We start from the raw sequence: 21071 nt of genomic DNA, 5'->3' as shown, positions 1-21071 counted from the left end.
AGTACACCATATAGGAGAATTTGATGAGTATGTCACATAAACATGCTGAAATGGTATTGTGCCAGGGAGGATAAACAACCACAGTGTGTACTTCAGGGAGTAAAGAAGGAAGAGAGTAATATAACTGTACCTGGGGATTCAGATGATGAGACAGAAACTGAAAGTTTTCAAACTGAACCCTCAGTAATAAGATTAGTCAATAAAGAGGCATTAAAAAATTTGGATAAAATATTACACCATCTTCCATCAGAGTCTTGGGGTGACTTAGGGCTGGGATTTTCCAGCCCCGTTCACCATCAGGATTGTCCGGTCCTGCCGAAAGTCAATGGGCTTTTGGCTGGGCCGCTGAATCTCCTGCAGCAGGTCCCGCCACAATAGGGCCAGAAAATCCCAACCATAGTCAAATTGCTGGAAGAATATGAGTTGCTGATAGAGCAGGATGAACTTATTTAGTTATGCATGATGTTGATGTGGGAAGTACTCCACCCATTAAACAAAACCCTGAGACTGAACCCTGAGAAATTTGTTCAAGTCACAAGAAGGACTCACCTTCATGGATAATGATATCATTGAACTGAGTCAAAGCAGTTGAAGTCCATCAGTTGTATTGGTACCAAAACCTGATGGAACTCAAAGATTTTGCATTGATTATCGTAAAGTGAATGCCGTAACAAAAACCGATTCTTATCCTATACCACAAAATGTAGATTGTATCAATAGAGTTAGAAACTCAGAGTTTATCAGTAATATTGATTTATTAAAGGGCTATTGGCAAGTGCCACTAACAGATCAAGCCAAGGAAATTCCTGTTTTAGTAACATCAGATGGCCCATATCAATGTAAGGTGATGCTATTTGGAATGAAGTATACGCCGACTGCTTTTCAAAGGCTAACAAGTCAAGTATTAATGGACGATCGAACTATGTTGTCTATCTTAACGATTTATTGGTCTACAGTGACACTTGGAAAGACCATGTGAAACATCTCAGCAAGTTATTTGAGAGACGACATACAGCTGACTTAGTGATACATTTGAAGGAAAATGCATTTACCAAGGTCAAGGTCATTTATTTGGGACATGCCATGTGGCAATGTCAAGCATTGCCAGAGAAACTAAAGTTCAAGTGATTATGGACTTTCCTGTTCCTAAACCAAACAAGAGATACTGCAGTTCCTCAGGATTTGTGGACTTACAAGAAGTTTGTCCCAAATGTCAGCACTGCAGCCTCTCTATTAACAAACGTATTGAAGAAGAAAGTCAAATATGACTGGATGGAATCATGTCAGATTGCCTTCAAGAGATTAAAGGCTCTCTTAATAAGGTAGCCTGTGTTGACTGCTCCAAATTTCAACAAACTATTCAAGATGCCAATTGATGCTGGTGATGCAGTGTGGGAATTATGTTGTTACAAGGTGCTCCTGCTAACATAGAGCGCCCAGTTAGTTATTTTCAAAAAAACTTAATCCTTGTCAACGAAAGTACTCCATAGTTGAACAGGAAGTATTAAGCCACGTTTTGGCTCTGCAACAGTTTGAAATATACGTTTCCAGAATTGCCAGGGAGACTGCGATCTACAAGGACCATTATCCACTTTTTAGAGAAATTCTGGACTAAGAATTTCCATTTATTTCACTGGAGTCTGATGCTGCAGCCATTTATCTTAAAAATTGTTCATGTTGCAAGAAGAAACAATTTAATTGTGGACACTTTATCCAGAGTTTGACAATTTGTTTAAATAACTCATAACCACATAAAGGAGACAAACTTTATTGTTATGTCAAAGCTTTAAACATAATCTTTCTATCTGTTTAATGGCTATCAACATTGGATCAAGGACCTGGGGTCACAAGGAGGTGAACATTTGAATTTTCATTGAACTATGTGGAAAGGATAATTGTATGTATTGTATGCAATAAGATAATTGCTAACGTGTGTATAATGTTAAAACATGTAGTAGCGTAAAAGATTGTGAAAAAATCCTTACTTTAGTAAGGCTTTTTTTCTTTTAAGAGGGAACGCGTGATGTCCCACGTGCTTTTGAGGGAAAAAAATATATATTTTAAATGGGGTGGTTGTCCCTTTAAGAATTAGAATTCGATTTCTGGTTTATAAAAGGAAAAGCTGGTTTCCAGTAAATGACCGTGTGAGTAGATTGCCTGGGAGATGATCAATAGAAAAAACGGTTAACAAGTTAATTAAAGGGGTGAGCAGGTACCTCGGGGTGCTTATCTGTTCAAGCAATTTAGTTTTAGAGCTTAATCCAAGCTGGATTGAAGGAAATATCTTTTTCAGCAGAATTCAGTTGAAATTCTGAGTATTGGCTAAAAAAAAGTTAAAGCACTTGTTAATTGAAGGTCGTTACTAGCAGCAAATTAAATTTCTGGTGTAGCTAAACTAAGGAGAATTGGAAGAGAATTTAGATATAAAACTCCATACTTAAAAAATATTAGAACCAGGAGAGTTCTGACCAGAGGTGGCAATGCTTAAGACACCAGAGATGCCTATGTTGAATGGGGAGTTTGCAACCTTTGGACAATTGGAGGAGATTTGAAGGGACAACTTTGCTGGAAGTAAATGCAAGGCCCAAGAAATCTCAGCTTGTATATGAATCGTTGACACAGTACCCAGACCAAGTGGTTAATCTTCCAAGCTTTGATAAGTATCTGACTTGAGAGTCTAATGGGTGTAGAAGAGAAGTAGAGATAAACATTCAATTTGGAGTATAAGTAATTATATTTAACATAAATGACTATATAAGACAGTGTAATTATTATAGTTCATGTTCTTTGATTTTTGTGTTATAAAATTATTTTGTTTAAACCGTGAACCTTGTAGCTTTATTCTTTTAGTAAATACCTGGGTTTTCAGATTCTTAAAAAAAACTGAAAATATCACTGGTCTCTACTGAGCTCATAACGGGGCAAAGCCCTTGGCATCAGTTCTACAGGTGACTAGCTAAGAAGCAGGAGGAGAGGAGGAGGAAGAGGGAAGAGACAACCTTGACAGCCCTTTCTGATTGGGCTACAATACCAGTAACCAACCCTAATTCTTCATTCAGCAACAGTCCCTCCCCCTGTCATTGCTCATCACAGTGTCTGCTTGGCCACAATCCAAAAATGTAAGCCATCTCAAAATAAACATTCCAAACTGAATTTATAAATCAAAGCATTCCACTTTGCATCGAACTGTCAACCAATCATCCTTGCGCATTCCCTCTATGCCTGTCTTCCACTTGCTTTGCCTGGCCTCATGCTCCTACATAGTGTTACCTCAGTGGCTGCAGCATGACTGGTGGAAGGAAGGCTGCTGACTTTGTCAGGGAAATTGCAGATGGTTTTGGAGGACAACCTTGAGCATCACTGGGCCTTGAAGGCTTGGTTTTGCATTGCGCCATCTCGGCATGGACAGCAGTGGTCTGGGCTGGCAACCATGCAAGGATGGATGAGACAGGAAAGCAGGTTTGTGCTCCACAGAGTCACTGCCACTCCCCTAGGGTAGTGCCTCAGTAATCAAAGTAACCAGTGGCAGGAGAGGCTGCTGGACTGCTGTGAGATCCTGCAAGCTCCTTGGAACACTGATACCCGCAACCATAATGGCATCAGTCCGAGCTTGTATGATTTCAGTCTGAACTTCTATTGCAGTAGCCAGACTTTGGGTAGGTCTGCTTGTGCTGAAATGAAGCTGAGACATAGGCCATCAGATGCTGCATCATGGTTGAGTTCACAAGTCTGCTAATGGAGTTAGCCACCACTTCTATGTTGGAAAGGGTCGCTCCAAACTCTGTGCAAGGCCCTGTGCAAGTGTGGACCCGCATTTCTCTATACTCCTTGAAAGTGGTCTCAGGCTTTCTCGTAGGCCCTGCTAATGCACCAAACATTTCATTGTGCATTCCATCAGCCACCTCCTGTGTTCTAAATTCTTCCCCATTGATGGTGTTTCTTCCTGTTCTTTCCCCTGTTGATCTTCTGTCATTGACTGACCAGGTTGCAGTTCTCAGGCATCTGAAAGGAGAAAGGCACAAATACACAAAGTGTTGAGGGAAGGTGGAGGGAGTCAGAAGTACCTGCATACATAATCTGCAGCTTCAAAATCAGAGGAAGTGGGATGTGAGGAGGATGTAATGATACTGTCATTTCTATGATATCAACACCAACACCACCCACCCCACCCCCAACCATGCCCCCACCCCATCGTGGCCGCTTCAATGATTACATAGGATTACATAAGCTGTATGGCATAGAAACAGGCCATTCATCCCAACACGTACAATCTGGTGCTTGTGCTCTACTCAAGCCTCCTCCCATTTGTCCTCATCTAAATCTACCATTACAACTGTCTATGGGGTTCAGGACATGCAGCCGGCCCTGTTTCCCCATTGTTAGCAACTGCTGCCTCCAATTTTGCACCACCTTGTTCTACAAGAGGGAGGGAAATGTGTCAGAGAGCGTGATGTGATGTGTTTGGGTGATGCAGCTGACATGGCTGAATAGCTGACAACATTTGTAAGCTGTGAGATATGGGTCTGAGACTTGGAGTAGAGCAAAATGTGCAAGGGTGAGGTGAAGCTGTGAATACTAGGTATGAATCCTGATTGATATCAATTGTTGGTAGGCGAGTGATGCGGGTGCAGTGCAATGAGCAGTATGGGAGACTAGTGGTGCAGTTGGTGAGATATGGCATTAACCTTGACCATTCATGTGATGTCAATAAAGTTTTGCAGTGCTGCATTCAGGTCCTCAGGTCTTGATCCAGGCATTGTCCTCTGGGATTGATCTGGTCCAAATGCCTTATAAGAGTTTGTCTGGAGGGCCTCCAGACCCCCTGTAGATCTGTCCTCCTCTGCACCACCTTGGCCAAGGTCTCCAGTGCAGCCAGAAAATGCTGGAGTTTGCTGTCTCCATATTGTGCCACTATTTTGTCTTTTTCCACATCAGAAGAAATTCCACAATGAATTCCACAATTTGCTCCAGCCAAATTGCACCTCCCCTTTAAGAGGTGCAGATTGATTTTAAGTAGTGCAGGCTAGATTTAAGTGGTGCTCGCCTCTCTCAATTTTGGGCCCCATGCTCAAACATGCAGCTGCTCAACGGCGCAATTAGGGTTGGCTGAAATCACATTAATTAGCAGGCAGCAAAAATTGACGTATTGGAAGCAATGGGCACAGGTTAATCACCTCTGTCTGCAGACTTATCAAATTTAACCCAAAGATTTTTGAAAAAAAACTTTTAAATTGGGGTAAAAATAACTTTAAAATTGTGGCTCTAAAATTAATATACATTGATTTTATTGACTTTTTTTTCTCATTTCATACTGGAATACAGTTCCTTGGGTGTAAGGTATCCACTATTGCCTCTCCCAAGATGATCATTATTCATTTATGAGGCTTGATACTGAAGGAACAGCCTAATTCAGTGCAGGGGCATCCTGCCCTCACCCAATATCTTTACCTATATACCTCTGGGAGGGGGTCTAACTAATTCCACCCCCTGCCCCCCCACCTGCCTGCCCATCAGGTCATTGAATGTAATTACAAAGTACCTACCTCCACCTTGGCTGAAATAGATTACCCAAGCAAAGACCAGGGATCAAATCTGGAACTACCCCAGTTGCTTGACTCAGCTACTCACTAAGTAAGTTCACTGATTCATTGGGGCAGTTCCAAATTTTTTTTAAACACATGGCAATGCATCATTGGAGAGTCTGAAGGTGATTCATAACATATTTCCCTGGGGTGATTGCAATGCTATTGCTGAATTCCATTGTGGGAAACAAACACACAGCCTGTATCTTTATGATACTTTTCAATCCTGCATTATTGTGCTGCCACGACAAGCCAAGGGAGAAGGGAAAACACAGAGAGAAACTTGTGCTAAGGTCTCATGGGTGAATATTTAGAAGTTGACGACATAGTTAATTGACTCAACATTGATTCTGACTTTGCGTTGAAAATAAACATAAGTTTGAAATGCAATGGACATAATCACAAACACTATTTGTGTGAGTGCTTTGAGTGTGGTTTTGATGTCAGGTGCAAGTTGAAATGTAGGATTTCCGCTTGTGCCAACACCTTTTGCATTAGATAGTGACTACTACTGGCAGTATTAATCCACTTGAATCCAGAGTGTTAACTGGCACTCACCCATCCCATACTGATATTTCCAGTCTGTAAGCGAGGGATGATTCTCACCTAAATATTTCTTTCATGGTTGTGTAAAAGGGAGATTCTTGTGCCAAAAATGGCATTATGTCCATGTGGTGGAGCTTGTCTGTAGGTCAGACTGCAGCAGGTAGTGGCATCACTCTTTCGCTGCCATTGTGCTGAACCTCAGGCAGTTCCCTTCAGACATTTCCCTGTAGTTATTCAGGGTGCTTTAAACTGCTGAATGGGTAATAATGCATTTTAACAGTGCAGTTCTGGTACAAATAAATCTTCCCCATGATGCTTCTTTTATCCTCATCATTCACCTCCAAATACTCAAGCAGTGCCAGGCAATGGCACTAACCATCTAACCATCACCCCTTGACATTCAATGGCATTACCACAGCTGAATCCCCCACCATCATCATCCTGGGGGTTACCATTGACCAGAAACTGAACTAAGACCAGCCATATAAATACTGTTGCTACAAGAGCAGGTCAGAGGCTGGGAATTCTGCAGCAAGCAACTTAGTTTCTGACTTTCCAAAGCCTGCCCACATCTACAAAGCACAAGTTAGGATTATGATGGAATACTCTCCACTTGCCTGGATGAGTCCAGCTCCAACAACACTGAAGAAGCTCACACCATCCAGGATGAAGCAGCCCACTAGATTGGCACTCCCACCACCATCTTAAACATCCACTCCATTCACCACTGATGCACAATGATAGCAGTGTGTACCATGTACAAAATGCAGTGCAGCAACTCTCCAGGCCTCTTATGGCAGCATCTTCGAAACACAGGTCCACCTAGAAGAACAAGTGCTGCAGATACATGGGAACACCACCACCTGCATGCTCCCCACCAAGCCACACACCATCCTGACTTGGAAATATATCGCTGTTCCTTCACTGTCGCTGGCTCAAAATTCTGGAACTCCCTCCCTAACAGCACTTGGGCATACCTACAACACATGGAATGCAGCAGCTTAAGAGGGCAGCTCACCATCAACTTCTCAAGGGCAATTAGGAATGGGCATTAAATGCTGACCTTGCCAGCAACGTCCATATCCCATCAATCAACAAATAAAACCTCAAGCAGAAAGGAGCATGTAATGGAATACAGTTTTAACCAATGCTTCCTGCCAGCTACTGCTTGGAAGGGCATGCAGCAACCAGAAGGTTCACCACAGGCCCATTACAAGCTGTCCCTTTTAAGATACTTTGAATGTGTGGTTGAGTAAAAATAATTAAAGGTGCCAATTAACAATTCAACATTAATAATCAAATGAACAAGCCATGCATAATAGAAAAAACTCAGAAGGGACAATGATGCCCACCACCCACACCGCCGTTTATCATATGCAGTCACCTACAGCAAGCAAATGACACTAACCATTTGCTATCACCATAGGAATCAATTGCTGAAGCGCTGCTTTGAAAAATAAACATCAATTTGTCGAAGCAGCTTCAATCAGCTGTTTGCACCTCATTAAAGGATGATTAATGTATTAATGTGTCCAAGAAAAGATGGTAACTTCAGTATTTTCTCGTCCTTTTATGATTTCCCTGACTTGGATCAGGGAGCTCCAACAGCATCTGTCTACCCAGAAGGTCCCTAAAACCCCCCGACTGCTGTAAGCCCTTCTTGTTGACTAACTTGCTAGCACTGGTCCCCGGGCTAGAGCAGGAGCTAGGCCTGGATGTCGCACATGACCCTGCTCTGGATGATGGTGATACGCCCAGCAGCCTGCTGAGCTCCTTGATGCATGGAGAGCTGCCGACTGCAGAAAATGACTATTGTCCAGCACTACATTTCCTGCCAGCTCCTGGGTCTCAGCCCTCACATACTCAAGAATTGCAGTCAAGAAGATGGGGGCCTCAGCATAATTAGCTTTGCAGAACAGGCAGTGAACACAGTCAGCTGGGAACTGAAGGCTGGACTGAGACAAATGTGTCTTAGCTTTCACTTGAGCTTCGAAAGGAGGTAATTATGTTTCTTAAATATTTTGGTTATGTCATTCATGGCATATAGCAGGGAAATCACATTGACACCAAAAAACCTGCTTTAAGTAGTAGAGACTGTATGCATTTCATCAATGTGCCGCAAGCTAAGAATACCAAAGTTCTCTTTTAATAAGGTCCTTACTGAAAGGCTGGAATGTTCCTGGCCCTTTATGTCTACATCGTTGTTCGGCCTTGGAAAATGGTGACAGTGACAGTTCCTCCGTGGAGGCCGACCAGAGCCAAGGCCATGGCACTGTGGGTGGTCCAGCTGCTCAGGGGGAGAGAAGAAGTGTGGAAGGGCAATAGTGATAGGGGGTTTGTTCGTGAGGGGAGTAGACAGGCGCTTCTGCAGCTGTAGACACGACTCCAGGATAGTTTGTTGCCTCCCGTGTGCCAGGGTCAAGGATATCACGGGACAGTTGCAGGGCATTCTGAAGGGGGTGAGTGCACAGCCAGAGGTCGTGATCCATGTTGGGGCCATGACATAGGAAGAAAGAAAAATGAGGTCCTGCAAGCAGACTTTAGGGAATTAGGTAGGAAATTGAAAAGCAGGACTTCAAAGGTAGTAATCTCCAGATTACTCCCAGTGCCACACAGTAGTGAGTATAGGAACAGAAGGATAGACCAGATGAATGCATGGAGAGATGGTGCAGGAGGGAGGGCTTTAGATTCCTGGGGCATTGGGACCATTTCTGGGGGAGGTGGGACCTGTACAAGTTGGATGGGTTACATCTGAACAGGAACGGGATCGACATCCTCGCGGGGAGGTTTGCTAATGCTGTTGGGTGGATTTAAACTAAATTGGCAGGGGGTTGGGATCCTGAAAAGTAGTTCAGAGGGGAGAGATGCTGAGGTGGAATTAGAAGTTAAAATGCTAGCAAATGAGTCTGGAAGGCACAGGCAACATAGGCTAGATAAGATAGAAGTGAGTTTAGCAAGACTAAATGGAATACATTTAATGCAAGTAGACTGAGGAATAAGACAGGTGAGCTGAGAGCACAGATAGGCACATGAGAGTATGATATCATAGCTTTGACCGAGATTTGGCTAAAAGGTCAGGATTGGCAGCTCAACATTCCTGATTATAGGATATTCAGATGAGACAGAGAGGGGTGTAAAAAAGGAGGGGGGGTTCGAAATATTGATCAAGGAATCAATTATAGCAATGAGGAGGGATGATATCTTGGAAGGATCATCAAATGAGGCCATATGGGTAGAAGTAAAAAACACAAAAGGGGCAAACACGCCGTTGGGTGTGTACTATAGGCCCCAAAACAGTCAGGGAGAGATAGAGGGTCAAATATATAATCACATTTCAGAGAAGTGTAAGAATAATAAGGCAGTAATAGTAGAGGATTTTAATTACCCAATATTAACTGGGATAGTTTTAGTGTGCAAGGTAGAGAGGGAGCAAAATTCTTAAGTTGCATCCAGGAGAACTTTTTTAGCCAGTACGTAAAAAACCCAACAAGGGAGGGGGCATTTCTGGATCTAATATTCAGAAATGAGCCTGGGCAGGTGGGGAGGGGAGCATTTTGGAGATAGTGACCATAACACAGTTAGATTTAGGATAGCTATGGAAAAGGATAAGGTTGGTCCAGGAATAAAAGTTCTAAACTGGGGAAAGGCTAATTTTACTAAGATGAGATACGATTTGGCCCAAGTGGACTAGAAGCAGCTACTTGCGGATAAAACTGTGTCAGAGCAGTGGGATGCATTCAAGGAGCAAATAGCAAGAGAACAGGGCAAATGTGTTCCCTTAAAGACAAAGAGGGGGACCGAGTCCAGAGAACACTGGATGTCAAGGGACATAAGGGTTAGGATTAAGAAGAAAAGAGAATCTTATGGCAGATACCGAGGGCTCACAGAGTCCTTAGAGCAGTATAAAAACTGCAGGGGGGAAACTTAAAAAGGAAATTAGGAAAGCTAAGAGACTGTATGAGAAAGCACTGCTGGGTAGAATAACGGAAAACCCAAAGGGGTTTTTTAAATATATAAAGAGCAAGAGAATAACTAGGGAAAGAGCAGGGCCAATTAGGGACCATAGAGGTAATCTGTGTGTGGACCTGGAAGACGTGGGTACAGTCCTCAATGAATACTTTGCACCAGTCTTCACAATGGAAAAGGACGACGCAGGTATAGACATCAGGGTGGAGGACTGTGAAATATTAGAGGAAATTAACATAGAGAGAGAGGAGGTACTAGCGAGTTTAGCGGCCTTAAAAGTGGATAAATCTGCAGGCCTGGATAAGATGTATCCCAGACTGTTGAGGCAGGCTAGAGAAGAGATATCTGGGGCCTTGGCAGTAATTTTCAAATCCTCTCTGGCCACAGGTGAGGTGCCAGGTGACTGGAGGACTGCTAACGTTGTCCCATTATTAAAAAAGGGAGGAAGGGATACACCAGGAAATTACAGGCCAGTCAGTCTAACCTCGGTGGTGGGGAAGTTACTAGAAAGAATTCTGAGGGACAGAATATATCTGCACTTGGAGAGACATGGATTAATCAAGGATAGTCAGCATGGGTAGTTAAGGGAAGGTCATGTTTGACAAATTTAATCGGATATTTTGAGGAGGTAACCAGGGGTGTTGATGAGGGTAATGCATTTGATGTTGTCTACATGAACTTTAGCAAGACTTTTGATAAGGCCCCTCATGGCAGACTGGTCAAGAAAGTAAGAGCCCATGGGATCCAAGGAAGAGTGACATGTTGGATCCCAAATTGGCTGAGAGGCAGGAAGCAGTGGGTGATGATAGAGGGATGTTTCTGTGACTGGAAGTCTGTTTCCAGTGGGGTTCCGCTGGGCTCGGTGCTGGGGCTCTTGCTGTTTGTGGTGTACATAAATGATTTGGACTTAAATATAGGGCCTTTGAACAAGAAGTTCGCAGAATACACGAAAATTGGTAGGGTGGTAAATAGTGAGGAGGATAGCCGTAAACTGCAGGGGGATATCAATGGACTGGTTAGATGGGCAGAGCAGTGGCAAATGGAATTCAACCTGGAAAAGTGTGAGGTAATGCACTTGAGGAGGGCTAACAGGGCAAGGGATTACACTATGAATGTTAGGACCCTGGAAAGTGCTGAAGATCAGAGGGACTTTGGTGTGCATATCCACAAATCCCTGAAGGTAGCAGGGCAGGTAGATAAGGTGTTTAAGAAGGCATATGGGATACTTGCCTTTATTCGCCAAGGCATAGAATACAAGAGCAGGGAGGTTATGCTGGAACTGTATAAAACTCTGGTTAGGTCACAACTGGAGTACTGCGTGCTGTTTTGGTCACCACATTATAGGAAGAATGTGATTGCACTGGACAGGGTGCAGAGGAGATTTACCAGGATGCTGCCTGGGCTGGAGGGTCTGAGCTATGAGGAAAGATTGGATAGGCTAGGGTTGTTTTCCTTGGAGCAGCGAAGGTTGAGGCAGGACCTGATAGAGGTGTATAAGATTATGAGGGGCATAGATAGGGTGGATAGGAAGGCACTTTTGCTATTAGTAGAGGGGTCAATAACCAGGGGACATAGATTTAAGGTAAGAGGTAGAAGGCTAAAAGGGGAGTTGAGGAGAAATTTTTTCACTCAGAGGGTGGTGGGAGTCTGGAACTCACTGCCTGAAAGGGTGGTTGAGTCAGGAACTCTTGTAACATTTGAGGAGTATTTAGATATTCACTTGCGTTACCATAGCCTCCAGGGCTATGGGCCAAGCGCTGGAAAATGGGATTGGTGTAGTTAGATCTTTGTTGACCAGCACAGGCACGATGGGCCAAATGGCCTCCTTCTGTGTTGTAAGCGCCTATGAGTCTATTTAAAGACATGTACTGCATGATCCCATTGCAATGAACAGAATCACGCACCAACTCTGCATTAAATCTAATTTGCATATAATTGCGTATTAAAATGTCATACAAATATATTAAGTGTTTATTCATTTATATCACCAGCATTAATTCCTAGATTCATCCCTTTTAAACAAAACATCTGCAAGAAGGTTTAATAGCTCTTAAATTAATATTGAATCTGGTCACTTTCTTTCTACCCACCTCTTGCTCACCCAAGAACGGAAGATCTATCTTTATTGACACTAAAGAAAAGGACAGATCAGATCCTGGAGGATAGCTTTTCCTGAATTCTTTCTGATGACAAGATACTGCACACATGTATTGGAAAATCTGGTTTGCAGCAAGGAAATGTACCTCGTTATTGGCAAAGAGTCAGAAAATGGCCCAAATATACAGGTTCTGAACTAGATTCAAATTCAACATTAGCAAGAGTCATCCTGCTGTGCTCCTAACTCAGGTGATTCAATCCCCTCTCCCAAGGTATTCACCAGACTCAATCTGGCAGTCTGCAACTTTAGCAATTTGTTTGGCTGAGTTTCACACCCCCACCCAGTCCATCACAAAGTCACAAAATGGCCAATCGACAACTCCATTGCATTACCACCAAACTCTGAACCCAACTTGATTTCTTCAGCACTCTCCTCATTGACTTCTCAAGTGCTACCTTACATGAGCTCCACCTCATTTTATCTTATACACATATCTTCGCACTCCCTAGCATTCATTTTAAAATCTTTGTCCTAGTTTTCAGGTCCCTCATAGATTTTCTTCTCTCTTACCATGCTAACTTTTCCAACCATATATGCCATTATACATCTTCCACTATTCTAACTGGGGTCTACTCAGCAATTACATCTTTTTGCTCCATAACTGATGGTGGCATCATATACCTGCAACTTGAAAATCTCTTCCTAAATCCCAAGCTTTTCTCCCTAGCTTCCAAACATTTATCCAAAGCTACTGATTTATGCTTATGACCACTGCCCAAAACTTTTCTCCTTCCTATTCTGGTCCCTTGACCACTGTCACCCACACCCGCTATAATAGCCTTGGGATATCTTGTTATGGAAACCACAAAATAAAAATGCAAAATATTACAGTTCCACCACAAATATAATCAGATATTCAGTAACACCATAGTGTGCTGTGTAAATTGATACTTAGCTGATTGACACATGTGTGTGTTTTCCTCTGTCTATTGATGAAGTTTAACCTTTCCATTAAAAGAAGGTTCACACAAATATTTTCAAGCACTTATTAAAATAACACATCATAATTCCAACAGGTACATTAAAAATTATTGCTTAAAGAATCAATAAGGGATGAAGGACAGCATTTACACAGTGGAAATGCTGTTTCGCCCATAGGATTATGATAGTGCTTGGAATATAAGGGATGAAAAAATGTCCAGAAGAACAAACAAAAGGTAAGCAAATTAAAAATTCTTGGTGTGTTTTACACTATCAATGTGAGCCTGTGGGTTGTGTTCCTGCTATAGAATGTTCCCTCTGTGCTATCCTTCCACTCATGAGAAACCAACACTATATTCTTTGCAAATTTGAAGCCTAATGTTTGCACTAGAAGCACAATTTGTATTTTTATTCCATCCCCTGCTTCCATCCACTGCCGATGTGACATTTTAAAATTGTTCAGACGTGTGATGACATAATGTGCTAAGTGTCAGCCAACTAAAGCTCTACCACAGGCTCAAACATCACTCCAATCACTTTGCAAGAAGGCCCGATAGAAGAGAGGTAAAACAGAAGGGAAAGACTCTTATCATTATCTTACAGTGGTCAGCTATGAGGAAATTGGTAGTGGGATGACTCATTCTAGACTGTAAGGTGTAAAACTAGGCAAATGGAAAAAAAGTACAGCAAAAGTATAGGAAAAAATATTCAGAATATACCCCATTTGGTGGGGTTGGCGTTGGGGGGAAGCAAAGAAAAGAATTGAAATAATGGCCAAAATCGAGGGTGTAATTCAAACAATTACTGACCAAATTCAGAGAACCTTACAACAGGTCAAAATTTATAGGACATTTGGAATAAGGCCAAATTCTGTAATGATAATAATTAATTTTCTGCTTCACCAGAAGCGATTTTAAAACATCACAACATTCAAAGCCCATGGCTGATACAAGCTACCTGTAAAACTCCAAAGCAAAATGTATTAGGTGGAAATTCTACTGCCTGTATTTGTGAACATGCTACTTGTGCAACATGTTCATGTAAAACTTCATTGTCACACTCAAAGGAAGTTTCAATATATTTAAACAATTTGGATGCACAAAAAAGTGAAAACTTCCAGAGCATAAAGTATTTATAAAATATAAATTGTAAAAATGCTTTACTTTACATAACTTTATACAAATCTCAGTTACTAAGAGTTTCCTAGTTTCACTTTACTGTAACTGAGCTGAGGCAAATTGATTGTCTAATTTTACATCCCATATGTATGAATATGGCAAGGAAGCATGAATTCAGCAGCATCAGTACATAAAAAAAATATTCTCCATAAATAAGGAACTCACCATCAGGAGCCTTCATAAAAATCAGGTATGATTTTCCCCAACTGTTCTGGATAGAGACTGGATGTTACTTGGAATCGTAACTGGCCTCACATGGCCCAACCCCATATCTGCTTCACTTACTGCAAGCATGGCAGGGAGTCCTTACTGCTTGCAGTCTGGTACAAATCTCAGTTCTGGCATCAAATAGTGCGTTCCCCAGCAGTGGTACAACCAACATCCCTCTCAACAAATCACTTGTGGGACATTTACCAACTGGGTTCAATGATGTATTGATTAGGTCTAAGGCCGAGAAAGTGTAAGAAGCTACTGATACTATTCCTGTTGGTGCACTTTAACTAATTCAGATCCCAAGTTCTCTTTGCCGCAACAAACAAAGAAGAACTTTGGACCCCCTACATCTGCCCAATGCAACACATTAGGGAAGAAATTATGACTATTGGAAAATGTGTAACATGGATAGAATTATAGAATCGCACAATGGTTGCAGCACAGGAGACAAACTCAACTAGTCCCACTCTCCCACCCTTTCTCCGAGAGTGGAATTTTATGGCCCCTCCCCATGGCGGAATTTTCTGATCCTGCCAAAGTCAATGAACATTTGAATGGTTCGCTGCATTTTATGGCCCCACCCCTGCTGTGACGGGGCTGTAAAATTCCGCCCCACAGCCCTGCAAATTTTTTCTCTTCAGATAATGATTAAATTCTATTTTGAAGGTTTTGAAGGAATCTGCCTCCACCACACTCTCAAGCAGGTTTTAACCACTCGCTCCTTAAAAAATCTTTTCCTGATGTTGCCATTGCTGCTTTTGCAAATCATAATAAATTGGTGTCCTCTGGTTCCTGATCTTTCCAGTAACAGAAACTGTGTCTCCATATCTACTCTGTCCAGACCCCTAATGATTTTGAACATTTCTATCAAATTTCCTCTTAATCTTCTCTTCTCCAAGGAGAACAGCCCCAGCTTCTCCAATCTGTCCACAAAACTGAAGCTCATCATTCCTGGAACCATTCTTGTGAAACTTTTCTGCACCTTCTATAATACCTTCACATCCTTCCTAAAGTTTGGTGTCCAGAAATGGATACAATACTCTAGCTGAGGCTGAATCAGTGTTCCATATCATAATTTCCTTACTTTTATACTCAATGTCCTTATTTATAAAGCCCAGGATCCCATATACTTTATTAACTGCCTTCTCCACCTGTCATGCTATCTTTAGTAATTTGTGTCCAGATACCCCCTGTACAGTCGTTCTCCGTACAATAATGAATCACTACACATTTCTCTGTGTTAAATTTCATGGACTACTTGCCTATCCATTCCACCAGCCTGTATATGTCCTTTTGAAGTTTAACACTATTCTCTTCACAGTTCACAATACTTCCATTGTGTTCTGTATACCATGAGCGGGATTTTCTGCACCCGCCCGCCACTGGGATCTTCCAATCCTGCCGCAAGTCAATGGACTTCTGGCTGGGGCGCCACCTCAACCGTGGCGGGTCCCACCCGCAATGGGGCCAGAAAATCCCAGCCCAAGTCTAGGTCATTAATATAAATCAAGAAAAGTAGAGGTCTTAACATCCATGTTTGGAAATCCAATTACATATTTTCCTCCAGCCTGGAAAAACAACCTTCACCACTACTCTCTGCTTCCCATCACTCAGCCATGCTGCTACTGACTCTTTTGGGCTCTAACTTTGCTGACAAGTCTGTTATGTGGCACTTTATCAAATGCCTTTTGGAAGTTCATGTACACGCCAACAACATTACACTCATCAACCTTCTCTGTTACGGCAATGAAAATCTCAAGCAAGTCAGTTAAACACAATTTTCCCTTAACAAGTCTGTGTTGGCTTTTCTTAATTAATCCACATGCGTCCAAGTTTAACATTAATCTTGTTGTGAATTATCATTTCTAATAGCATAACACCACCAAGCTCAAACTGACTGGCCTGTGGCTCCTGGGTTTATCCTTACATCCTTTTTTGAACCCATTGTGTTCTGTATCATTTGCAATTTCCCCAGTCCTCTGACACTACCCCCGTGTATAAGGGGGATTGCAAATTCTGGCTAGTGCTTCTGTAATTTCCACCTTTACTTCACTCAGTATCCTTGGATGCATCTTATCAACTTTAAGTAAAGCCATCCTATCTAATACTTCCCCTGCATTCATTTTCAGCCCATCCAATGTCTCAACTATTTACTCTTTCACTATGACCTCGGCAGCATCTTCTTCCTTGCTAAAGGCAGATACAAAGTTCTCAACCCTATCCCCTACATCTACGTGTAAATTTCCTTTTATATCTATTATCACCCCACTCTTCCTTTTCCCACCCTTTTACTATGTGTGTGCCTTTAGAAGACTTTTATGCTTTGCTGCCAGTCTCTTCTCATTCACTCTTTTTACTTCTCTTATTTGTTTCTTCACTTCCCCTCTGAGCCTTCTATATTGAGCATTATTCTCAATTGTGTTATCCAAATAATATCTGTCAAATGCACCATTTTTCTGCTTCATCTTACCCTCTAACTCTTTTTTCAACCAGGGAGCTCTCGATTTGTTTGCACAATCTTTCCTCTTTGTGGAAATGTACCTTGACTGTACCCAAACTATGTCATCTTTAAATGTACTCCATTGTAAAGTTACAGTTTTGCCTGCCGATCTTCGTTTCCAGATCTGTTCTCACCCCATTGAAGTTGGCCCTCCCCCAATTAATTATTTTACTAATAGTCTCTTATGAGGGAATTTACCAATTGACTTGTTACATTCCATATAAATCACATCCATAGATTTTCCCTTGTCTATTACTTCAATCAGCTTTTGACAGGGTCATAGGGCTGGATTTTTCAGATGGCAGTATTCCCTCCACCCCACCACTCCCCACCCCCTCATCCAAGGAGCGTTAATTGGCAGGAGACAGGACTTCCACCCCTCATTCGGGAAGAAGTCCCACCTCAGAGAGCTACTGGCCAATCTGATTGTGCTAATTTGATTGCCAGCCAATCTCCCAGAAGTGCTACTAAGTGCAGTGGCATCTATCGGTGCGGATCGAGTGGGAGGCCCAGGGGTTGAGGGGAGGGGAAGGGAGGACGGGAGGTGGGGTGGGGGCTGTGATGGCACGGCCAGGTGTGGAGGGAGCACCCAGGTGGTGGTGGGGGGGTGCATAGACCTTCGGTGCAGTGAGCCCAGTCTGGAAAGAGAGTCAATAAAATTCAGGGTTTTAAAGGAAGTAGATGAGGACATGGCAGATCCCTTAACTTTCCAAAGTTCTCTCGCTTCAGGAGCCACTCCTTCAGATTGGAAAATCTGGCATGTCACCTCACTAGGTAAGAAAGGTGAGAGAGGGAAACCAAAGAATTATAGACCAGTTAGCCTAACATTCGTTGTCAGGAAATTACTTGAGTCTATACTTAAGGATAAAGTAACTGAACACCTTTAATATTTTCAGCTAATTAGAGGTAGCCAGCGTAAATTTGTAAAGTGGACGTCATGGTTGATGAACTTGATTGAACTTTGCCCCAACTGAGGACTTTAACTGGCCACTTAAGGCCACTTGCCACCAGGCTGCAATTTTTCAGCTAGCGGGAGGAGTTCAGGAAAGAGTGGGTAGCATGTCTGACATTTAATGGACTGGGTTTTATGCCCCCCCCAACCAGGTGTGTTTTCAACGGGGTTGGGGGAAGGGGGCAATGACAGATGGGTAGCCTACCCTTGCCCACTCCGAGCTGTCCTCCATAATGCAGTAGGTGGGTGGACGCCAAAATCGGCAGCCTGCCCGCCAATTTTAAAAAGGTAATTAATGGGCAATTGAGCTGGTTAACAAGTCAATTGACCCATATATTACCCTGCCCACACCATAATATGGTTGGCATGGGCAGGCTGGCAGGAGTGGGTAGGCCATTTTTTTAACCCAACTGGTTAAAAGGTGGAAAGGAAGGGGGCTGCGCCCTTTAGTCGGGGTACCCTGTGTGCATTGGTGCGCCTCCCAAGATGTTACCCCACTTCGTTCCTTCCCATCATTGGTCTTCCTTGTGAACCTATTTACAGTCCCATCAGTGCCCACTACTGAGTCCTGGCACTGCTGGGACTGCCAGCCAATCTGATTGGTTGGCAGCTCTTGAGGGTGGGTCTTCCTCCCACTGAGGGGCGGAAGTCTGACCCTCATCTGCTTATGGCCACCGGCAGCTTGTTATTGCTGCGGGAAAAGTTTGTTGAGCGTTGGTCAGTGCGGCACCAACTTTCCTCTTGAGGGTGCTCGTTCACCCCCTACCCCCTGTAAAATTCAGCCCAATCCTAGTCAACAGGAGTTCTGATGAAGGATATCTACCAAACCAACATCCTTTCTTTTCCCTTTTTAAGATGCTGATGGCCCTGCTGTGTATTTCCAGTATTTCTGGCTTTACATTTGAGTGCTCTCTTATAAAATAGCACTATTAGAGATTTTTGGGTCTGTCTGCCTGCTGAAATTAGCAGCTTTCTTGAGAATCTCAAGAATCAAACCACAAGAAGAGACACGTAAGTGGTATGCATAATGTAAATGATTTCTGTACTCTAGAAAATGTAATAAAAGACATGCACAGCATTGGAGGTGTAAAAACTGAGATAATCTGTGCTTCAGATTTAGCAACAGCATTTTGTTATCTATGTCATGATAAGTTAACACAGAGATTGACTTTCCCTCCCATCAGAAATCACCAGGTACAACTACATCAAAACCATCTGACTGTAAGAGCTGTTTAAGTTTAATATTTTTCTGAGGTAACATTTAGTGAGATGTTTACTTTGGTAAAATCTTCTAATCTTTACAGATAAAATTCATATTCAAATGTGGGAGTTTAACACAGATGCTGAGAAAAAGAAGCTGGTATAGAATTTCCACAGAGGTTCTCCTAATTGTCTGGTGCAACATTAATAGCCTCTTATCCCGTTTCCCTAGGGTTTCTGCCGATGTTAGGGCAGGAAGTCTGAAGAACCCATATGGATATTTTACACTATTATCTCTGTAAAGCAACTTCTGCCTAAATTGACCTAAAACATATTTTTTAAATATGTTGTTTTACTGGTGAAATTTGATTCCTCAATGACATTATTAAACATATTAAACAGTACCCACACATTTTCAATGCTTGCCAAAAATAATCTCAATTTGAAAAAAATATCATTTCAGATTATATTATTAAGGAACATTAATTTAGAATACAATTGTTCTTCATGCAAAGCTATTAGGTAGCCTTACAGCCTGGGTGTTGGACCCAACTCTACTCAGCTAATACACCAAGTTTTGCACTTATATCTAAGCAATTAAAAAGAATTGGGGCTTATTCTTATCTTTTGAGAGAGTAATTTGGAAAGGACATTAGTATTAAAAATTACACAAACTATAAAATTTCACAGTTTAGATGCTCTGTTTTGTGATTTTTAAAAGAAATTTATTATGAGAATTCCTGTTTGTCACTTTGTAAGCTTAAAGTTAATCAGGGTGTTATAGTTGATAACTTCAATTACAATTGAGACAGACATGAAAGTATAACTCAAACAAAACAGTAATAATAAAATGGAAAATCAGTGACCCAATTACCTACTTTTTCAGGTATTCAAGGCTTTCAAAACTGGCTTCCATGTTGCTACGCAAACTGAATTCTCATCAGGAGCATAATAACGCCATGCACACTAAAGTTTTAAGATAAATTATCAATTTGGGGAGGTGAAAAGTGAAAGTGAAAAAAAAGCAAATAAAAATCAGTGAATTGTGCATTTCTGTTTGTAGAGTTGAACTGAGAAGTGGCATACATGCCTGAAGAAAGGAATTGTTATCACAGTTTCGTAATATCTCCATGTGGCAATAAGATCACTCCTGTTGAGGTTCGTGGCGTAAAATCTCCACGCAGCCTGCGTCAAAACAAAAGATGGAAAAGAAGATTTTTACAAAAGATAATCTCAATCAAAGCTGTTTTCTACACAAGTTCTCCCTCATAGACTTTAGAATTTAATGCAATATGCCCTTAACCTTGTCGATTCATTTCACATGGGATTACAGTTAACCTAGTTGCCAAGAAAAACACGAGGCAGAAGGCATTGCCTTTCAGCACTGAGTAATATTTTTAGTCTGCCTACATATTTTACCTACAGTCAGACACTGATATTTCCTGTAGGTGTAGATATTGAAGCAGGATAAACACATTGCAGCTTCCAGGGAACCTGGGGCCATTGGGTCAATTGCTGTCCTGGCACTGGGTACCGAGAGGAGAATGGACACAGGGTCATACAATTTTAGTTCAGTTCTTTCAAAACAAACATCTTTGAATGATAATTCAGAAGAACATTTTTTTATTGGATTCATACATGGCAACCTCAGAAATCAGTGCAGAAACAGACAAACGCCTTCTGTGGGGAAAGGGAGTGTGTAGTTGGTTCTTTAATTTCTTCTACTAAAGGAAGTTGTGGTAGCTTCTGGGGATTATCTGGAATGCAGATGGACAAATTTAATACAAATCTTAAAAGATTTGCAGCAAGGGGAATGCAACAAGAGTCTCGGATGCTCAGAGGCCTAGCAGCCTCC

At 42.0% G+C, this 21071-nt stretch overlaps 1 protein-coding gene across 1 annotated transcript in view; it reads right to left on the bottom strand.

Annotated features, from left to right (window-relative positions):
* The window catches only part of kcnq3 (potassium voltage-gated channel, KQT-like subfamily, member 3), a 536749-nt gene that overhangs the window by 108581 nt on the left and 407097 nt on the right, over nt 1–21071 (bottom strand). Inside the window, exon 8 of the mRNA XM_078540589.1 lies at nt 20303–20401. Within this exon, the coding sequence (XP_078396715.1) occupies nt 20303–20401 (99 nt within the window). The remainder of the gene's footprint in view (nt 1–20302; nt 20402–21071) is intronic.

The sequence above is a fragment of the Cetorhinus maximus genome, chromosome 4 (assembly GCF_964194155.1).
Source record: "Cetorhinus maximus chromosome 4, sCetMax3.hap1.1, whole genome shotgun sequence".
Classification (NCBI taxonomy): Eukaryota; Metazoa; Chordata; class Chondrichthyes; order Lamniformes; family Cetorhinidae; genus Cetorhinus; species Cetorhinus maximus.
This window is presented reverse-complemented; position numbering and strand designations above follow the sequence as displayed.